Raw genomic sequence first — 21,818 nt, 5'->3', positions numbered from 1 at the left:
TTAACCTTCACAATTGTCATATCTTTTTTTACTGGACACTGGAGCTTAGAAAGGGTAAGCTATTGCCCAAGGTCATACAGCTTGGAAGTAGAGCCAAGATCAAACCCAAGGAGTGAAACCGAGAGACAGACCATGCTCTTGATCACTACTCCCTGTTGCCTCTTAATTATTAAGTGGAATGACGATGGAGGTCACATGTTGTATGGAGTAGAGTAATAGTAATGATCACAACGTTTAGTGAATGTCTAGCATGGGCCTTTATATATATCTTCTTATTCGAATTAACCCTGTAAGACACCGGGTTACACAGGAGGAAATCGCGGCTCAAGAAGGTTAAGTAGCTCACTCTGAGTCACATATCAGTAATAATGGACATGATATTAATTATGTCATCTTACATATGTTCAGAACTGTACCACGTGCCAGCCATTGTCCTTAGTATTTTGCATAGATTATCTCAGATAGTTTTTATAAGAACCCTGGCAGGGAGATACTGTTATTCCCCCAATTTTCAGCTGAAGAAACTGACATATAAGGTTAGGCAACTTGTCTAAGTCCACACAGCTAGGACATTTCAGGGCAGGGGTTTAAAACCAGGCCTTTGGTCCCAGGGATGGCACGAGGTGGAAGGGCTGAGATTGGAACTTTTTTCTGCCCAGTGTGCAAGGAATGTATGGACACATAAGTAAACAAATTGATAAGGAAGGTAAAAATTCCTGGAGGTTGGAAGTCTGCTCTGATATTGGATCAGATCTGGGGAAAGGGGTGGAGAAAAGGAAGAGACAGGGGCTCGGTAATAGTGGCAACACCTGATGGCCTTGGATCACAAACTCAGGCTGTGAAGGAGACAGGGGCACAGTCCATTCCTCCACCATAACCACCTGGATGCCTTGTCCACAATGAGGCAGAGGCTCCTCAGATTGTGGACCCCTGGGCTCCGGACAAGCTTAGGGCTTGACTCTGAACTGAACAACTTTCTGGAGGCCATGGAAAGAGAAGAACACTTTACGCCCAGTTGGTATTCTGTTACTCAAATCGGCCTGAGCCTTCTCTTTACAACAAACTAGAAGAGGGAATTCAGAGGAACAAACCCCATTAGAAACAAAGCCTTCCCTCCAAGTAAGAAGAGGGGACATTGAAAAGGGTCAAAGGGCAGCCCATGTTTTCCTCCAGATAAAGAATTGCTTCCAGACCCTTACTGAATCTCTTTCCAGAAAAGATGTTTTACAAAACAAATTTATTTAAATCACACTAATTGAAAAACTTACACATCCTTTGTTATATACCAGGCACTCTTCTGAGTGCTTAACATATTGTAAGTGGTTTATATACCTAGGAGGTAGGTTGCACTATTATGCCCATTTTCAGACATGGAAACCAAAGCGCAGAGTGGCCCGTCTAAGCTGATACCATGAATATGGGCCCAGGTAGAGTTGCCTTCCAGAGGCCACACTCCCAACCATGACATGATCCTTAGTATTTTGTGCTTTCTAAGACTTTACAAAACATTTTTCATATCTCCATTGCATGCTGCACATTGTATGAGTAGGTATTATTCTCATTGCCAGTTCACCTAGGATACAAATAAGGCTCACAGAGGTTAACACACTGCTCAGAAATCACACAGCCAGTGACTAGCAGAGCCAAGACTCAAACCCAGATCTACTAACGCAGAGGTCAGACTTTTTGCTTCCTTGCCCTGCTGCCAAACATCTCTTAATATGGAATCTTCCTTACACTTTGTTGTAGAAACATAAAAATGCAACAGCGTTAACATCTCTTTATCTGTCAGGGCATTTTCCGCCTAGTGGTGGACACAATTACAAGGTAGCCCTTTCCCATCCACCACTAACTCCTAATCATCTCCCCATAGCCCACTCTCTGCCTGACTCAGATCACTGTGCCTTTGTTCTATATGCAACTTATAGACTATTGACCAAGTGTCGTCCTGGCCAAAATGAACCGCTGCCCGCCAAAGGGCATCTTGCTTGACCTAGAAGCAACACCCATTTTCCTCCATCCTACTTTTACAAAGAGAGTCCGGGCAGCTTCCCTCTCACTGAACATAAATGCTCCTCCTGATTCAGCTTCTATCCCCAAGAGAGAAGGCTCTTCAAGGTGATCTGTCCACAGACCAGCACTCCCTCGGGAGCAGTGGCCTCCTTCAGTGTTGACACACTGGCAGCATCTCACCCAGCCTCACTCCCCTTGGCTTTGTTTTCCCAGATCTGCCAGTACTCTGAGGGGCACACCCCAAGGGCTGAGTCCAAATTTAAGAAGTTTTGTGTCTACACTGAGCTGATTTTATCCTCTTAGTGAGACATCTTTTTTATCTGAACACCAGTTTGCATTTTTATAGGAGTGTTCAGCCCGCAATGAAGCACGATTCCTGCTGGCCTTCAAAGTCAAGTCTCAGTCAGTTACAGCCAGCTCCGAAAATTAGTTCTCTCATCTAAAACACAACCAGATTTTTTCACAGCCAAAAAGGAGATTTATTCATAAAAGCAGTTGTTATTTCCCTTAACGTGTCTTTGTCACTTGACCAAATTTACCAAACTGTGTGAGTTCCCTATGCTGGAAACGGGCCTGTTTTTCCTCCTGTCTTGGAGCGCCTTCCTTTCTGCCGAGGCCGCTGGCCTAACAGGTCAGTGTTTCGTCCAGCGCAGCAAACTGGATGTGTGAACACGTGTGTTCCCCCCGCCTCTCCCCATGCCCCCCTCCCTGACCCAGCCGGAGGTGAAATGGAGGCCCTTTTCTATAGGTTTGTGTCAGAATCAGCCTCTCCTGGGCACCCTGGGGAGAAGAAAAAATATCATCCATTTATCCAACAGCTCAACTGGAAGTCTCCAAACTGCCGTTTCCTCTCCTCTCCTTGCTGGTCAGGAAGGGGATGTTGAAATCTATGAATGACTGGTATACTGAGGTGATGGATGACATTACAAATAAGAGTCTCTGCTCAGAGTGTGAAGGGATGCACAGCCGCTTTGTGGGAAAGGGTGGTGACTTTCCATTGGCTGTTAACAGCAACGCCCACGAAGGCAGCCTCTCCTGGTGTGCTCATCTCCACACACGGGCCGTGTTTAAAAATCTTTGCACACACTCCATGGCAGGCCAGAAAACAAGGCGCTAACTTGGTGGCTTCACGGTTTAATTAATGTCTCTTACTGTAGAAAGTCTGTATGTAGAGTCCTCTGAGATGGAGCAGTTGATAGAGAGGCAGTCCCTAAGGTCCCAGGTGCCACGCATCCTGTATCTGGATTCGGCAATTAGATTGCCTTTCTGCAAGAGCGAGGGTTTGCGCTTGGCTAGCTGCAACGATTGGGTACTTTTCCATGTAGAAGAATCACTGTGGCTCTGAGCAAAATTTCAAAGCTGTTTCTCTCCTTTGGCTTAGTTCCTTGCTTCTCCTGGGTTTCAGTCCTGGATCCCTTGCTGCTCACTACATCTTAATTGACTTTCAAGTGAGATTCCCCCGCCCCCCTCTGAAGTACTAACTGGGAATAAGGTATGCCTCCCTGGGTACTTGCATTTTAAAAGGTGGTACTTTAAGTGTAAATAATAATAAAAGTTGATATATAGTGAGAGCATACCATGAGCCAGGTGCTGGCTAACTGCCTTTCATGGATTTTCTCATTCATTTACAGAAGGACCCACAGTTAGGGACTATGCCCAGTTTACTCAGCCAACAGTAAGTGGTGGAGCTGGGATTTCAAATAAGGAGTTCTGATTCTAGAGCCTGGGCTCATAGGTACCAAGCATTGCTACCTTGAATGAAATTCTATCTATAGAATATGAGGCAGGCCCCCAGGAGTAGGAAGATATTTGGGGCCCCAGAAGCCTGCCTCGTCCATTTGCTTCTAGGCTGGTTTGGCCTCTCCTGTGAAAGCCATGGCAAATCTTTTTTGTAATGATAATCTGTTGCTCTGGGCAGCTGACCCGCCTTACTTCATAGCCATGGGAACCAAGCTATTTCCACAGGCTTTGAGGGTGTCTGTTGCTGATACAGACAGCCACCTGCCAGTTATTATGACACTATAATCAAGACTGCATTACCAGAGTCCACCCTACCAGGCCCAGTATCATTCCAAACCATTCTAACACAACATCCATTATATTAGAACCTTACCGTGTTATTAGAAAGGTTGCTAAAGAGCTTATGCATTACAAAGAAAAAGGATACTGGTGTCTCTTAAATGAAATAATGGAGGAAACAACTTACATACATCATTCAGAAAATTGTGGTTCCCTTTCCTCCACATTCCATGACCTTTTCAGCACTTACCATATTGTAAAATGATGTGAGTAATGTTAACAAAAAGAATACATATTTGACCTTCTGGAAAGGTAAAGAAGTACCTTAACTCACCTGATCATTTTTAGTCTACTGTTGATCATTGTAATACACACACACACACACACTTATGCGCACATATCCCAGTGCTTAAGATTGTTTCTGTTTGTGAAGATTGTCTATTTCCTGATCCAATTCAGCAATATCTCGTTTTCTTAAATGTTTTTAGGGTTATGGTCCACGTATAAACTCTTAGTTTATCTGTGCCTTGCGCTTTTGCTATGCTTTTGACCTGATATCCTTATTGGATACCATGCAGATCACTTCTAAGGAGCCAGCATCATGGGGTAGGTGGATGCGTGTGTGGGCCTTGGTAGCAGAAAGACCCAAACGTCCACGTCTGCACCCAGGGGAGCGCTCATCCAGAACAGTACTCCAGATTAAGCAACATGCCCGAAAGGCATTTGATACAAATCAAACTTCAGGTGTGAGCGTTTTGTACTGCCGAAGACCAAGCCTGCTAAGTCCAAATTACTTATGTGTGTGTTTGTTTATTATCTAATCCTTGCCTATTTCTAAATTGGCTTTGAGACAACTCATAACCTGAGCCATGCGTATCATGGGACCATTTAGTTGAGGCTAGACACTCAAGTGCTTTGGGATAGAGTTTTTCTGCAAAATGAGGCAGCTGTTCATTGCTGTGGTTTGGCAATAAATACAGCTCTGAGCTTTCTGGCAGCCAAAGCCAAAAGGGAAACATGATGAGTTATATAGGAATAATACAGTACTATAAAAGGAAGTCACAATTATTTATAAAAATGGGCAACCTTTTTTTCTAAAACTTTAGGGGAATTTATCACACACATCTTTATGTAAGGGCCTTTGAGCATCATAACAGACAATGTATTGTTTTAGGGAAGATGGAGATCCATTCTTCATGTAATCATTTCTCATATCAACCTTCAATAAAATCTGATGGTGTGGAATTAAATTGTATTCTCTGAGGATATTTCATGCAGTAAGAAAATCTTTTTATCTCTAATCCACAAGTAAACTACTATAACGCAAAGCTAAAATCTAGAAAAATTTTCAGAAAGTGCTTAACGAATGAACATATGTCAATGAATGTAGTGAACTAAATGAAATGAGCTATTAAATAGTTTATGAGTAACTGTAATGGTAACCAGCCATCCTGGGGCCGTGTATGGGTTCACTGAGAACAAATCATGTAGGACCTAGAAATGGTGTTTACACACATCGGGTTCTCAGCAGAATTCCCCCAGCCCTGACATTGCTAGGTGAGGGCTCAAGGGTGCCCATCAAGGGAGCAGGCCTCTAGGCCTACCACCCCTACTTCACCCCTCTTATTGGTTCCATAGATTGGGTTCACCTAAGATTTCATTTAAAAAAAAGGATTTCTGATGCTTTAAACAAAATATATCTGTTTTAAGAATATACTTTTTATTTTTTCTTACTACCAAGGTAAGGCATATACATTGTAGAAAATGTGGAAGATGTAGATTTACAGAAGGAAATAAAATTAGAGTTACCTGTATTCTCACTGCCTATTAATAACTATTGTTAGTATTTGTCTGAATTGATCTAATTATATGCAAATACATATACATAAGTAAATATATACATGCATACATATATGTAATTACATTTTTATTTTTAAGTAACTTGCTTTTTTTCACTTAACAATTTATAGTGAATGTTTTTCATGGCATTAAATATTCTTCTATATTATTATTTTTAATTGCTGCCTAGTACTATATCATATTAACTTGCCATAATTTATTACACCAACCTTTTGATTGTTTATAGTTTTCAACATTGTTAATTTGATTGCAATGGTAATCCTTATAGCTTGATGTATGAACTTCTATTTATATAACTGACTAAAAATAAAATTCCTGGGTTAATAAGAATGCTAACATTTTAATGTCTTGGAAAAATTTATCCAAGTTATCCTCCAGAAAATTTGCATTCCTTTATACGTCCACCAACGATGTAAGAGAGAGCTCACTCACTCACATCTTCATCACCCGAACTCATATTCACCCCTGCTAATTTGATAATCAAGTTCCATCTTATTCTGATTTAAATTCATTATATTTTTACTGAGGAAATCATTTTAATTATATGTCATTGGCAATTTGTATTTCTCCCTTGGTGAACTACCTGTTTATGACCTTTGTCCTTTTTTCCTATTGAAGTGCTTATTTTTGTCACGTTAAATTTTAGAAGCTCTTTATCTATTAAAAAATATTAACCTTTTGACTGTCATGTAGGCTATAAATATTTTCCAATTCACGGCTTTACCTTTTAAATATGTTATGCTTTATTTGTTTATGTAAGGGAAATGTTGGTATAGACATTTTCAAGTTTCATGTGGTTAATTTTATCTCTTCCTTCGAAAGCCCAAGATTTTATTGATTTCTACTTATAAAGCCCACTGTTATTAATAATAATGTATACGTTTTTTTAACATTCGTCTGGTTTTATTTTTGCATTGGAATCCATCTGGAACTTGTCTTGCTATGAGGTGCGAGATACAGCAGGGATTTGATTTTCTTCCTAGATTGTTACTCACTCATCCTAACACCCTTCAAACTTAACCTATGAACTTACAATGTAATGTCCATGTATGTAGGTACATATATGTGTATATATGTTCTGGGCTTTCTGTTTTTCCGCTGAGCTCTTGGTCGTTACTGTTTTCATCATTTCAACTCCATGGTTCCTTTTAATAGCAATTTCAAGAGATTCTTTGCTATCTCACATATTTATATTCCAGAATGACTTAAAATAACTCTCTTATGTTTCAAGCAGAAAATAACTTTAGGATTATGATTGGGGTTGTATGAAATTTTTAGATTAATTTGACGAGGAATGGTGTTCTTGCAGTGTTGAGTCTTCCCACAGAGGAATATGTTATGTCTCTCCATTTATTCAACTCATCTTTTATGGCCCTTAGTAAATCTTTATAGGTGTCTTCACATTAGACCTACAAATTTCTTGTTAAGTACTTTTTAAGCTATTTTATATTTTGGCATACTATGATGAATGGAAACTTCTTCCATTATAGTTTCCGGAAGGCTATTGTTTGTTTATGTGCATCTAGACCTCACCATGCTATTTGATTTACTCTCCGCAGTTCTGAAATATAGAACCATAGCTGATGTGTAGAATTTGGATTGATGGGCCAAAATTATATTAGACTATCAGGTTTGTGAGGACTATATCAACACCAGCAGTGTGGCTGAAGCATGCTAGGCATTCAATATCTTTTGAGCAATGGAATGAATGATTTTAGTTTAACAAAATGAAAAATTTCTAAAACCTGAATAACAGACTGTTTTATGAGTTAGTGAGTGCCTTATGCCTGATAATATTCTTGTAGATTCTTTTTTTTTTTTTTTTTTGCGGTACGCGGACCTCTCTCACTGTTGTGGCCTCTCCCGTTGCGGAGCACAGGCTCCGGACGCGCAGGCTCAGCGGCCATGGCTCACGGGCCCAGCCGCTCCGCGGCATGTGGGATCTTCCCGGACCGGGGCACGAACCCGCATCCCCTGCATTGGCAAGCGGACTCTCAACCACTGCGCCACCAGGGAAGCCCTTGTAGATTCTTTATGTCCACCGGTCAGGGTATTTCAGAGCAGATTCATACATCAACTAAAGGATATATCATAAATTACATTAATCTGCAATTTCATTTCCCTAACTCTTAGGTTAAAATGGAGACGTGGAGACCTTGGGAAACAAGAGCCTAATCTAAAAGAATATGGTGGGCATATGTCGGCTTTGGCTGCCCAGCACCCGTTCTCCCTTTCACTGAGAATAGCATCCTGATGTTGTTTGGGGAACTACCCCTCCTCCATCAGATACCATCTTCTTAACCAAGGTACCCCACCCTCCCCTGCCAAAGAGAATAGGGGCATCCGAAGCTAGGTCAAACAGACACTCCTTCCCTGTGATACGAACTTTTAGGAGGGAGTTAGAAGTATATACAACTGTTGGCACCCAGACTTTCCAACAGCAAAACCCTATTGGGACCCTCTACTTATTCCTGCCACAGATCCCTGGAGCTGCCTTTATGCCTCTTCCCTCCAATAAATTCCTTTCTGATTACAGTTGCCAGAATCAGTGTTTATTGCTTGCAAACAAAAAAATCTAAATAGTACAAGGGAAAGAATAATCTATGAGGTATTTCAACAAAAGAAGCTGCATAACTTGGTGACAATTCAGAAGGGAAGAGAGGCTCAAAGACAGCACAGCCTCTAGGCTAGGATGCTTGGGACCATCTCATGCCAGGTGCATACTGACAGACAAACAAAAACATTCAAGCTTACAGAGACCGTTTGCACAGTCTTCATAATTCTTTTTCGATTCGTCTCCTTATAAGATTCATTATGAACACTTCAGTGTGGTGGGTGGGGCTTGCTCATGACCACATTTGCTGCTTTCACTTTTAGTTGTTACTAATTTGATGATGATCATTTGATTTATTTTGATCATCTTTTACTTCAAGGGCCACATTTGCAGCCGCCTCATCTCAGTCTCTTAGAAATTGCACCTGCAAATGTTCAATAGTCACACAGAAGCACTTAGCTTTATGGAAACGAGTGGCTTTTAGACATGCAAATGAAGGTTGGCATTTCTATTACCCAAAGGTCTGATGCTCTGCTACTGGAAATGTACAAGTGCTGTCTGAGAAAACTTTTATTTACGAAGACTGGGCAGAATATCAAATGCAAGTGAGAAGTCTTTCTAGAAGATAAGGGTGTGTAGACGGAAATGGACTTTAGGGAGTCCTCACAAGCTGGGAGAGCATAGAAGGAAGAGAACGTATATGGAAGTTTCTGCCCTAATTACAAAATCAGCCACTAAGGGGTATGTCTCGGATTTCTAGTTCTTCTGCTAACTTGCTGAGGGATAGGAATGTCACCCTGTTAATTGGTATCTCAGTTTTCTTTACTGCTGAGGTAAAAAGATTTTATTATTTTGTAGTGGAAGGACATGGCACACATACAAAATGTGGCTTTTGAGTAAATACATGACCTGAGGTATTCTCTCTGTCAGGTACCTGGTACACATGCATACCTAATTTCTGATCAAGTAGAATTTTTCTTGGCCTATTTTCTAAAAGTCATTAGGTTACTGAGCCATTATTTTAAATTGAATATTGAAAATAATTCAGCAGTATTATTTATAGCATAATCTCTGGTGGCATTGAATCCTGTCGTAGAAGCTGCTTTTCAGTTTATAAAGATAACCAAAAAGCACAGCTGGACAGGTGGTTTGAAAATTCATTTTTATAATTTGTTTCCCAGCTGAGACTTTGGGGGTCAGGTTTTTTTTTTTTTTTTTTTTTTTTTTTTTTTGCGGTACGCGGGCCTCTCCCTGTTGTGGCCTCTCCCGTTGCGGAGCACAGGCTCCGGACGCACAAGCTCAGCGGCCATGGCTCACAGGCCCAGCCGCTCCGCGGCATGTGGGATCTTCCTGGACCGGGGCACGAACCCGTGTCCCCTGCCTCGACAGGCGGACTCTCAACCACTGCGCCACCAGGGAAGCCCTGGAGGTCAGGTTTTTGCCAGAAGCAAACTTTCAGGGACTGTCATTAAACACCCAAAGAGTAAGATTTCTAATGGCAACATTGACACTGCATCTAATGATTTCTCTGCTTCCAGGCACTGTTGTAATAAAGGCAGCTTCCATTTTTAGGTTCTTAGGGCATATTTTATGTCAGCTGGAAGTGAAGGAGGAGGAGGGAGGCCGTTGGCATCCCTCACTTTCTCATACAAAAAGTTAAACAGTATAGCCCACTATTTACTCAGCTTAGAATAGTTTCCATCTAAGAAAACAAACGTGTAAAAATCTGAAAGAAAAAAAGTCCTGATTACTGTACTAAGCAATGCTATTGGGCTTTGTAGTCTGACTCTAGAGAGTAAGAGACCCTGAAAAAATTTTTGAATGTAGAAGGGTAAAAACAAATGCCGCTCTGGCTCATTCACTAAGGAATTGACCAAGATGTCTGAACGAGAGAAGAACTCAGCACACACAAACATGAAGCACGACATAAACAGTCAATTCACCTCAATGACGTCACCCAGCCTTGTTGCCCCATTGGTCTCAAATGACAAGGGCCTAATTACATTGTCATGATAAGGAAAAGCTGACACCTGAAAGCTCAGGTCCTGCTTATCTGTCCGGTCAGCTCTTGAAAGGCTTTTGTAGAATAAGTAGTTGGGAAAAGGGGAAACTGGGAATGTCTTTCTTTTTGGCAACAGACGAGGAAAGATTTCCAAATGAATTGACTATTACTGGACACGTTGAGACTTTACTTGATCTGAGTAAGTAAGCTGGCTCATTACTTCTCATCTCCATCATCTCTCGCCTTGCCAAATACTTGTCTGAAACTCTTAAGAAGGCTTCTAGTTCAGAGATAAATGTGTTCCATTTGGCTTGCCACTGATGCATTGCATGACTGGATGGGAAATATATTTCTAGATCTCAGTAAATAAAACAAATCACCAGGAGGGACTTAGTTTAAATTGTTTCTCAAATCAAATCTGGCCGGTTTTACCTTCTAAATACATGTCATTAGCTGACATCTCAGCTTCAAACTGTTCTTGCTTTCATATTGACAGGACCATATGAATCCAACTTAATTAGCCAACAATTCACCAATAAATGAGGTGCACTGAGTGTTTTCCAAGCCAAAAATAGAGCCAGAGGCTCAAACTATTAGGCATTCAAGCTGTAGCAATAGACACCCAAAATTCTCAAGGGGATTTATTAACTAGCTTGCTGAACCAAGGGCAAACACGCAAAGACGCCATCTCAATAAACACAGGTGTAAAATACATCTCCTAGCATAATAACTCATTAACTCACACCTGCACTTTCTTGAACCAAATAGCTCATCATTTCAATATTCAAACAATCTTGCACATGTAACTTGAGTAGTGGACAAATTTACCTCTGCTTTCTTCACTGTAAATGTTTTCTGTCTTTACTTAACATCTCCTCACGGTGCCAGCAGCCATAGGGAAAAGAGAAAGTTCCTCGTGTCCTGCACAGGCGTGTAGAAAACAGTGAGAGGCCCGCGTACCGGAAAAAAAAAAAATTAGTCCATTTGAAAGTCTTCTGGATTCTATACAAGTATGGAACTTCTACATGGAAAGGTACAGTGGTCAATTGGACATGGATATCTGGGATGAGGCTGCTGACTAGAGATTTAGGTGACATTGGTGTACATGTATTAAGCGACTCCAAGGAAATGAAAACTGAAAAGAAGGAGTAAACCTGACAGTACCAACATTTGAGGTGGAAAGCCAGGGATCTAAACAAAAGGATATTTTTCTTCTCCTCCAGACCTCAAGTTAATTTGCATAAGTACTCACTACTACATTATTTAAGGAATTTTTTGTTTTAAATGGAAATTTATAAACCTTGCAACACAGACAGGAAGTAATCTTAAATGCATGCCTACCCTCTGCACTGGAGGATCTAGAAAGAAGAACATAGATTTGTGCTGTTTTCTATATTGATATTCTTGTATCCCACAGACTCATCATTCATCTGCCAACCGTAGCATTGCCAAATATAGTAAACTAGACAGTAATTGTATTCTTTGCAAACTTGGAATCCTTCATATTCCCTGAAGGAGTTTTCCATTTCGTTAAATCTTTGACTTCTCAGTTCCAGGTTCACGTTCAGCAGTGGTGGTAGGAAACCTGTCAAAAACGTCTCGTTTTACTAGATCAAAAATAAATAAAAGTGTGGCATGGAAAAATAACCCATCAACCTTAAAACCCCTCAGAGTGCCGCCTGAGAGCAAGACACAGTTTTTTCTTTCTCACTCGCTCTTTTTCTGTGTTCTGATGATATAATCAATATTTCCTGTCCAAAAACGCAATATTCTCCAGTCTTAGAAACCCCTCAAGTCTGCATTTAGTGTCAAAGAAAATCATCCTCCATGTGACAGATGTTTATTTTTCAGCTTCTGTATCTGAAGTCTTCATCAACTTTTAATGAGAAAAGAACCACTGAATAATGTTATCAGTAGCAGAGACCGTACGTGACAATAGTCTTGAATAAGAAAATTTAAATGTTAGAAGAAAATAGACTCTGCCACTAATAAATCCAGATAAACATCTATTTGTATGTGAGGATCAAAAATAATTTCTCCTTCGTTCTCTTTTTAGAGCAGATAAATATTTCTTGAAATAGAGATTCGTTACTTTGACAAACCTGCATTTGAGTGTCTGATGTCTACTGGGCACTGTTATGGGATTGGGAGCAATACAAAGAAGGAGGTCATAGACCCAGCCCTTGAGGAAATCTAGGTCGAGAAGGTAATCTAGTTGCCAGGAAGTCCACATGAGGACGTGGGGGTACCATGTAATTCTTAAATTCCATATATGCAGTCCTTGAAGCAAATGTAAAAACAGCAGTTCAGATCACAGACACTTAAGATGGGGAAGGTGCTTAGAGATCATCTAGAGCAGTATTTACCACAGTTTCTTGACCCTTATCATAAAAAAATAAAATAAGATAGTTTTATCATGCACGTATCTGCACATGAGCATATTTTTTTGCCCACAATGGTACTTACTTACCTTAAAATACACAAAAGTTCTAATTAAAAGTTATGAACCTGAAACGATCACATTATTAATCAACTGTACTCCAATATAAAATAAAAAGTTTAAAAAAATTTATGAAGTTCTTATATTTTCTTCTACGCTTCAGTGGGTTTCTTGCATACCCCAATCTAAAGAACACTAGTGCAGACCATCTTCTTCAATTCTTTGAGAAGAAAACAATGGACCAGGCAATGAATTTGAATTGCATTAGTCATTCAACTAGTTAAGTGTCTGAACTATGCCAGATAGAACCCAGGTCTCCTGATACCCATTGTAGTACATTTTTTCTCACATAATTTACAACCACACAATGAACCTTGATGTCATGTAAGCATAGGTTTGTGTGTGATGTGTGTAAGCATAGGTTAATGTTACTAAATACTGTATATACACAAGCATTAGTAACACTAATGCTTTCTGAGAAGGTCCAGAAGTGGGAATCATGGAGAACAGTGTAAATGGTGTTCTGTTAACCAAAAGGAGCTAATTGTCCTCTCAAATTTGATCTCTCTGGGGCTTCCCTGGTGGCGCAGTGGTTGGGAGTCCGCCTGCCAATGCAGGGGACACGGGTTCGAGCCCTGGCCCGGGCAGATCCCACATGCCGCGGAGTAACTAAGCCCGTGCGCCACAACTACTGAAGCCCGCGTGTCGTGCTCCGCAATAAGAGAAGCCACTGCAATGAGAAGCCCGTGCACTGCAACGAAGACCCAACGCAGCCAAAAATAAAAATAAATAAAATAAATTTATTAAAAAAAAATTGATCTCTCTGGAAAGAATTTACTTGCCGGCAGAATCATTATTCTTCCCAAAGAATTACAGACCTCCTCATGCTGTTTCCTAAACTTCTTTGCCTGCCAATAATTTGAATTTAACTGTATACCTCTTTGTGGTTTCTCATACAGCTCTTTTAGTTAGTGTCATGAAGTATCGGTTCTAGTCCTTATTCAAAATTGCACAAATGAGTCCTTGCAGACAGCTCTTCAGCGATCTTGCCCACCACTGAAAGCTCACTGTGCAAACTGATAGGCAATTTTGAGCACACATGTGAGTCAGAAACTCTTATTATTATTTTCTCTAAGCCACTTCTTAATTTCTTTCAGAGCTCCTTATCTATTTTAGTTCTCAGATATTTTTAAGCATGCTCCCTCCCTGTGGATCTGGATGTATGTACTTGGTTCCACTTGTCATTGCTACAGGGCCCCATAAATACAACTTGAAACCCAAACCTTAGACATGCAACCCTCGTAGTTGCATTTAATGACCGCTTGTGTTTTTCAGAAGAGATGGAAGCAGAATGATCAGATTTTAGCTCAGTTAGGAAAGAAAATGCAGTAACGTTTGCCAGCAGAAGATCAACATACTAGATGTTTCATAGTTCTATTTTATGGATACTAGGACTAATACAGCATGTAAGAGAAATACTTTCATACTTATAATAATTAGTTTCATTATAATACTTTCATACTTTCATACTTATAATAAACTAGATCACTAGATCATTTTAAACATAGAGCATATTAGATGTTTCTTCTAAGTTTTGAAATATTTGGAAAAATGTAATTAATTAATTCAACGTGTATTTATTCCCTAACCTATAACAGATTCAAACCCAACGTGTGCAGGTAAACTGCATGTTCCTGGGACATGCCACATAGTTTCCTAGCTTTCGCCCTTCACTCACATTGAATTCCCTACCCCCGACCCTGCACCTCCAAATTCTTCTTATCTTCCAAGACCTAAATGCCTCTGTGTCCTTTAGGAAAACTTTCCCCATCTCTCTCCCACTTTCCCCAGCCCAAAAGAAATCACTCCCTCAGAATTCCCATTTTTTTATCCCCTACTTAGTTCTACCTGCTTTTAGATATCTCTGTGTATGTGCTGTCTCTGGTAGGAGACATAAAGCTACTTGAGGTCTAGGACTGGGTTTATTCATCCTTGCATTCCCCATATCCATAACCCATGCTTTCCTCATTGAATATCTCAGTAGATAGATAGAACTTGCAAAAATCGGATACCTTAACTGTAGGATTACTGAGAATTGTCTAAGTTTGGACTTCTAGGAGTGAGGCACACATTTTCACCTGCTTTTCCTTGTTGCAGGAGTTGATGTGGAAGAGAAGGCAACAAATAATGATTAAGGACATAAAATGTGTGAGACGTGCTAGATGTTTTGTATTTCTTCCCCCAGCAACTTGTTGAATAGGAAATGTTGTTGTGTTTAGACCTGTAATGAGCTTCTCTGAGTCATTCCTTCTCTTCATGCCTTCCTCCTTTCACCTACTTCTAGTAATTATAGCAAAACCTTATATTTACTTCTTAGTGTTTAGTTTACAAATCATGTTAAAATCCATTGTATTGCTTTATACTTAGAACAGACCTGTGAGACAGGTGGGCCCTATCCAAATGAGAAAACTGAGTCTTAGGTGGGTGAGGCCCTTGGCCAACATCACCCATTACATACCTGCAGCCACGGCCAAAGAACGGCAGCCTGGGGAGGATGGACACCTGAGGGACCCCAAGGCCTGAAAGGCATGAACCATATGCTTATTAGGAATGTTCTCTTTGGCTGTATTTTTTCATTTTTATTTATTAAGTTTTTAATTCTACTGTCTTTGGTTCCACTTTTATGTCTTTTGTCTAGATTCTTTAGGTAAATAGTCCATTTATTTCCCTTTTTTTTTCTAATAGAATGCAAGTAAGACTATAACCTTTCCTCTGAATAATCCTTTGGTTTTATCCCATTGGTTTTGATAAGAAAGGTACTATACACTTACTGTCATTTATCTCTACATAAGCTAAAATTTCAAATTTGATTTCATCTTCAACTCCAATTTTATTAAAAAGAATACAGTTAAAAATCTCTAATGGATACATTTATGTAGCTATGCTTTTTGTTAATTTCCAGTTTTATAACATTTTGATCAAAGGATGCAATTTGTTTTGTTTTGTTTTGATTTTTAGAGGGGGAAAGAATTTTTGAACTATTTGATAGTAAAATATATCATCAATTTATTCCATGTTAACTAATTTCTTTTATATTCTAGTATTGCTCGGATTAAAAAATAATTTTAAAATAAAGAAAAAAAATTGTAACTCCTCAAACACTCTTAATAGATAATTGTTCCATGACCCTAAAATTATTTCATGGAATCATGTCAATCCTAGAAAGTCACAGAAAGAAGAAATGGAGAATAAGACACAAAACTATAAAAAAAAAACTAAAAAACTAAAAAAAAAAATTTTTATACTTAGCAAGAGCTGTGAAAGTAAAAAAGGGGCACTGAGACAACACAGAGGTAGTCACTGCAAGAAGCAAGTGTGACCCCTTGGACTGGAGGAGCAAAGGGAAAAGAATCTAGAAGCTCCTAAGAAGGAACCACGGAGCTGGGACTCAGACCTCTGAGGACACTGCCTGCCTGCTGCTGCTTTCTCTGAGGGGGTCCCAGGAGGCTGGTCTGCAAGTGAAGGAAAACAACAAAAAACAAAAAGAGAACACAAGGCTGGGACCAACTGCCAAAGCTGTGGTGAAGAACCATTGCTGAGATGCAGCTGACAGGACCAGCAGGCAAACAGGAGGGAGCAAGGCCTTCTCTCCCCTCCTGCGTCCTACTCTCCTCCTGGGGCTCTATACTGACAGAGCCCATCAGGCAAAGGAAGATGTATTCTGGAGAGCCCCAGCCTCAGGATCACAGACCAGCACAGGAGGGTGGGCTTGGGGCTGAGACACTAGCTCACAGCCTGGCACAAGGAACACTTAGTGCCCCTCCCCGTCCTTTTTACAACTGAGAGTCTGAGATCCAGAGCGTGCAAGAGAGTGGTCTAGGGCCTCACATAACAGTGGTACAACTAGGGCTAGCAGGCACAGGTATGTAAAAATATAGTGGTAATTAAAACATACTTTTGTAAGGTAGGAAACTGGCAACTGTTAATTTGTGTGAGTGAATTAATTACCAAGCTATAGAATTATGATTATGTATGCTAATACTAAGGGTCAGATCAGCTTTGTTGTTTTATTTTAATTACAACACCAAGACTCTGGTCATGTAGGCAGACTCTCCATTGTTTGCTGCTTGTGTGACATATCTGTAGACAAAACTCAAAAAGTATTAGCAGAAACTTTGCCTATTAGTGTTCTAATGGGAAAACCAATGGAGCTACTGGAGAAAATATCCTCAAAGGAGATGTCCAGCCAACTCAGGTATATAATCTTCATCATCAGATCTCTGACTCTTTCCCTGGGACATCAGAAATGATATTTTTTAGATGGCTTAGGATTACCTTAAAACCTTCCTGGAGGGTCTAATACAGGCAGAAAAGTACAGGGAGTCTGTGGAATTTTGAATCTTAGCTCTGCCACTTTCAAGGTGACCTTGAGTAAATTACTTTGGTTTCTTGTTACCTGGTGATAGGAATGTTCATTTATTTATTCAGCAAATATGTGGAGTGCCTACCATGTGCCTGACATTGCTCTAATGGCTGGGGACCAGTGAATCACTCTGCACTCCCTGAGCTTTCCACTGCAGTGCAGAAAGGCAGAAAATAAACCTATAAATATATAAAATGTTAGGTGGCAGTAAATAATATTACAAAAATAGGTCAAGGTAGGAAAGTAGAGAACGACGAGAGGGATTAGTTTTATAGAGTGCATAGCAGAGGCCAGTCTGATAATGTAACATCTTAAGGAAAGGAGGGAGCCATGTGTGTGTCTGGAGAAGACTTTGGGAACCAGACATGCAAGGGCCCTGCAGTGGAACCTGCTTAGCGTGAAAAGCGGAGGTCAGGGAGCCGCAGGGAGGGGAGGAGGAGGCAGGACTAGATCCTACAGGGCCTGTTTGTTATGTGTTTCCATTACAGAGCTGGGAGCAGAGGACTGACATGATCTGACCTGTCTTAAAAGATTCACTAGCGCTGCTGGGTGGAAGGTAGACTGTGGAGAGTCAACAAGGGAGACGGGGTCGGAGGTGCAATTAGGAAGCTCTTGCTGTAATCCGGGCAGAAAATGCTGGTGACTTAGAAAAGGGTGTCAGTGTGGAGGTGTTGAGAGGTGATGGCGTGCCGGGTAGATTTTGAAGGACCAGTCAACAACATTGCTGATGTACAGAGAGGGGAGAAGTAAAGAGTGTTGCCAGAGTGTTTTGTTTTGTTTTGTTTTGTTTTTTGGTACACGGGCCTCTCACTGTCGTGGCCTCTCCCGTTGCAGAGCACAGGCTCCGGACGCGCAGGCTCAGCGGCCATGGCTCACGGGCCCAGCCGCTCCGCGGCATGTGGGATCTTCCCGGACCGGGGCACGAACCCTTGTCCCCTGCATCGGCAGGCGGACTCTCAACCACTGCGCCACCAGGGAAGCCCTTCCCAGAGTTTTTTGCCTGGATGGCAGGAAGAATGGAGATGCTATTACTGAGAAGGGGAAGAGAGCGGGAAGGGCTGGTGAATCGTGTGAAGCCTGTTGTGAGATAATAAATCAATGAAATAAATGAGATGATGTGAATAAAACTAGTGTGTTCCTTGCCCACAATAAGCATTCAGCCAATCTTACGGCCCTTACCTATCCTTTATTTTTTTTTTATTTATTTTTTTTTTTGCGGTATATGGGCCTCTCACTGTTGTGGCCTCTCCCGTTGCGGAGCACAGGCTCCAGACGCGCAGGCTCAGTGGCCATGGCTCACGGGCCCAGCCGCTCCGCGGCATGTGGGATCTTCCCGGATCGGGATACGAACCCGTGTCCCTTGCATCGGCAGGCGGACTCCCAACCACTGCGCCACCAGGGAAGCCCTATCCTTTATTCTTTGTTACTTCTTTTTGTTCTCAGAATGCATTTGTGCACTACCCACATGCCCCTCCCTTTTTATTCACTACTTCTCTGCAGATCAATATATAGTCAAAACATTTCCACAACAGTGGGAGGTCGGCTAAACCTCACCCAGAAAAACTTCCAACAGACTGCTGAATCAGCAGAGGTACATAAATTGCATTTTTAAAGAAAGAAAGAAAACTACTTGATGACAAAACAACATGCATGGCAATCCTTCTAGTTCCTTGAAGTCCTTGAAGTACTCCAGTACCCCCAAAGTTTCCCTGGTACTGGTTGTTTTTTAATAGAAATTCTGTGAAGAGAGAAATATAGTATTTCCTAAGCAGTTTTTTCTTTGAATTTCTGAAGAGAGGCTAGAAAACTGAAAAGTTACCCAAAGCAACTATATAAATGCTTACTGCATATATTATTTCTTGGCACAATTTCCTAGTTGTTTTTATTCTTTTGCCTAAAAGTTTGAAGCATAATATTAAAAGGAAATAAGTGATGTAAATGTATTAGACAAATATGTCTTAGCAATATCTTATCCAAAGCCAACGCCCAAAATAACCAACATATAAATAGAAGCATACAGTGTACATATAAAAAATATGCTTGGTTCTTTAAAATTCTTTACTGCAGAATTTTTATTTCATTTGAAATGTCAGTATTCAGTTCACATATCTCTATACTCTTAAGAATCATCAGCATTTAATTTATGAGTGTTTTTAGTTGGAAAGAGTCTGCTGTTTAAAATTCAATTCAATCCCCTTGGTTTGGGTTGAAGACTACTTATATCTTGTGTTTTTCCCAAAGCCCTCCTCTATGCCCAGTTTCCCACAGCTAATCAAATCTTTAATCCAAGGTAGAATGCAGCCCCTACCACTTCCCCACCCCAGCTCAGGAGCAATAACCCAGAGAATAACAGAGCCCAGGGACAAATAACACATTTGTCCCATGGTTGTTCCTCCTCTGTCCCCAGGCAGCATCTAGGGTATGTGTGGCTTCATGTAGCATTTAAAACTGGGTATAATGATGGCTTAAGAAATAAATCCTGCAACCAGCCAAGGAGCAGCTGGGGGCCCACTGTGGATAAGAAGCACACAAGAACAGACCAGCTTACCTTCAAGGAGTGTGTGCCTTGGATGTGTTCACGAGATTATCCAGCAGCAGAAAGACAAAGCCCCCAGCTTTGCCAGGGAGGTGTAGAGGCAAACAAGGATCTCTTTCTGGACTTGGCAAGTAGGAGTATTGGCAGAAGCAACTGAACCCTTGTAGATGCCTTAGGTTTAGGACTCGTGGTTTTTAATACTAAGTTATGGAATGATAGGAACTTCTCAGGCTCCTGAAGGTGCACAGTGGAAAGCAAATGTCTAAGCAAATATGCCAGCATTTAGTATAAAATGCAGCCGAGTAGCTGGCACTAGCTGTGAGAGGCCTGGAATTGACTATATAGTCTTTTGTTCATGGGTTTCCAAGTATAACTTTCCTAACACATGACCAGAGAATCATTTATTCCCCAGGAAGAATCTACTTCTTAACGCTTTTCTTTAACTTTAATCCTGTTAAGTTCCATGTTTAAAGTAAGCAGCCAGGTTTACCAAAGGTTTCATCACCATAATTATTAGCAATTTTAACTCTACTGATGCCAAGTCTGTTTTCCAGCTGGGATAGCCCTACCCCTTTGACTTAGATGGGAAAGAAAATTGATTTTGACTGGTATGTTTTTAAATTTCAGGGATAGTTGCTGTTCTCTTCTGTGGAGTCACACAGGCACATTATACCTACAACAATCTGTCGTTGGATTCCAAAATGAGGACTAAACAGGTAAAAGAAAAAACTCACTACAGGCTTTGTCTCTTTTCTCAGTGTAATTGTTATGTGGCAATTTCTGGTCGGGCACTTGGAAAGAATTTCATTAGTAAAGGAAGGCAGTAAGCTGAAGGCTTCGTTATAGGTTGGATATTTATAGATTTTTTTTTTTCTTCAGGATAACTATTAACAATTCTCTTGGTAAGCAAAAATATAGTTATAATAGTCTCTCCCTCCTGAGAAATGTGGAACGTAGACTGTCAGTCTTGAAGATGAAAGTCCCACCGTCAGTAATAATTCAGAGTCACTTACATGTCAAAGCATTATAAAGCATGTGAGATTGGATAGTTTTATAGAAAGAAGGAAATGAAGAAGGATAAGGAAGTAATGTTTGGTCTTTAATTGGGTGCTTTTGCTTTCAAGTAAACTCAACTGCCAGTTGTCACATAAGCAGAATGTATCTCCCGTATGCCAGGAACACATCTGTTTTGATATTGGCACATAAACACTCACAGATTCCTTCCACATACATTTGCTGCGTCACCACTGTGTGCCAAGCACTGTGCTTGGTACGAGGAATAAAAGGGCAGATAATATATGAACCTGCCTTTAAGTGGTTCATTATCAAGTCTGTTGAGGAGGATAAAGATGTGCAGTGAGCAATTAATTATCCACAGTGTGATAAGTTCTGAGATAGAAATGTCTATATAGGTTGTTTGGGGAGAATTCAATAGGGCCTCCTCCCATGGTTAGGCCTGGGAAGGCGAAGAGAAAGTTTCCAGAGATGATAGCCCAATCTGGAGCTGGAAATACAAATAGAAGTTAATTAGGTAAAGATGTGGGATCCAGCGGGGCATGAGAAGGTAGCAGGAAGGGCGTTCGAAGCCAAGGTTGTAGCATGGACAAAAGCTCTGAAGCAGTTTACTGGAGCACTTTAAATAGTTCTATGTGGCTAGTGCATGGGGTAAGGCTGAAGTTAGTGGAATATAGTATGCGATGAGACTGCCCACACAGCCAGAGACCAGCTTACTGAAGGACTTTCATACCTTGTGAAGAAGTTTAGACTTTAACCTAAAGGTGACGGGGAGTGGCTCTAACAACAGAAATTTATTGTCTTACACGTCTAGACGGTAGAAGTCTGAGATCAAGGTATAGGTAGGATTAGTTCCTTCTGAGGGTTCTGAGGGAGAATCTGTTCTATTCCTTGTTTTTACCTTCTGGTGGTTTTCTGACAATCTTTGGTGTTCTCTGGCTTGTAGACACACTATCC

The 21,818-nt window shown here is 40.7% G+C and overlaps 1 protein-coding gene across 1 annotated transcript in view; it reads left to right on the top strand.

The window, feature by feature from the left end:
• The window catches only part of SLC9A9 (solute carrier family 9 member A9), a 532,106-nt gene that overhangs the window by 252,995 nt on the left and 257,293 nt on the right, over positions 1–21,818 (top strand). The window contains exons 8-9 of the mRNA XM_024769140.1: positions 2,539–2,644; positions 20,475–20,563. Coding sequence (XP_024624908.1) covers positions 2,539–2,644; positions 20,475–20,563 — 195 coding nt within the window. The remainder of the gene's footprint in view (positions 1–2,538; positions 2,645–20,474; positions 20,564–21,818) is intronic.

The sequence above is a fragment of the Neophocaena asiaeorientalis genome, unplaced genomic scaffold (assembly GCF_003031525.2).
Source record: "Neophocaena asiaeorientalis asiaeorientalis breed wild unplaced genomic scaffold, Neophocaena_asiaeorientalis_V1.1 scaffold118, whole genome shotgun sequence".
In the NCBI taxonomy this organism is placed as follows: Eukaryota; Metazoa; Chordata; class Mammalia; order Artiodactyla; family Phocoenidae; genus Neophocaena; species Neophocaena asiaeorientalis.
Note: the sequence above shows the minus strand (reverse complement) of the source record. Positions and strands in the feature narration are given on the sequence as shown.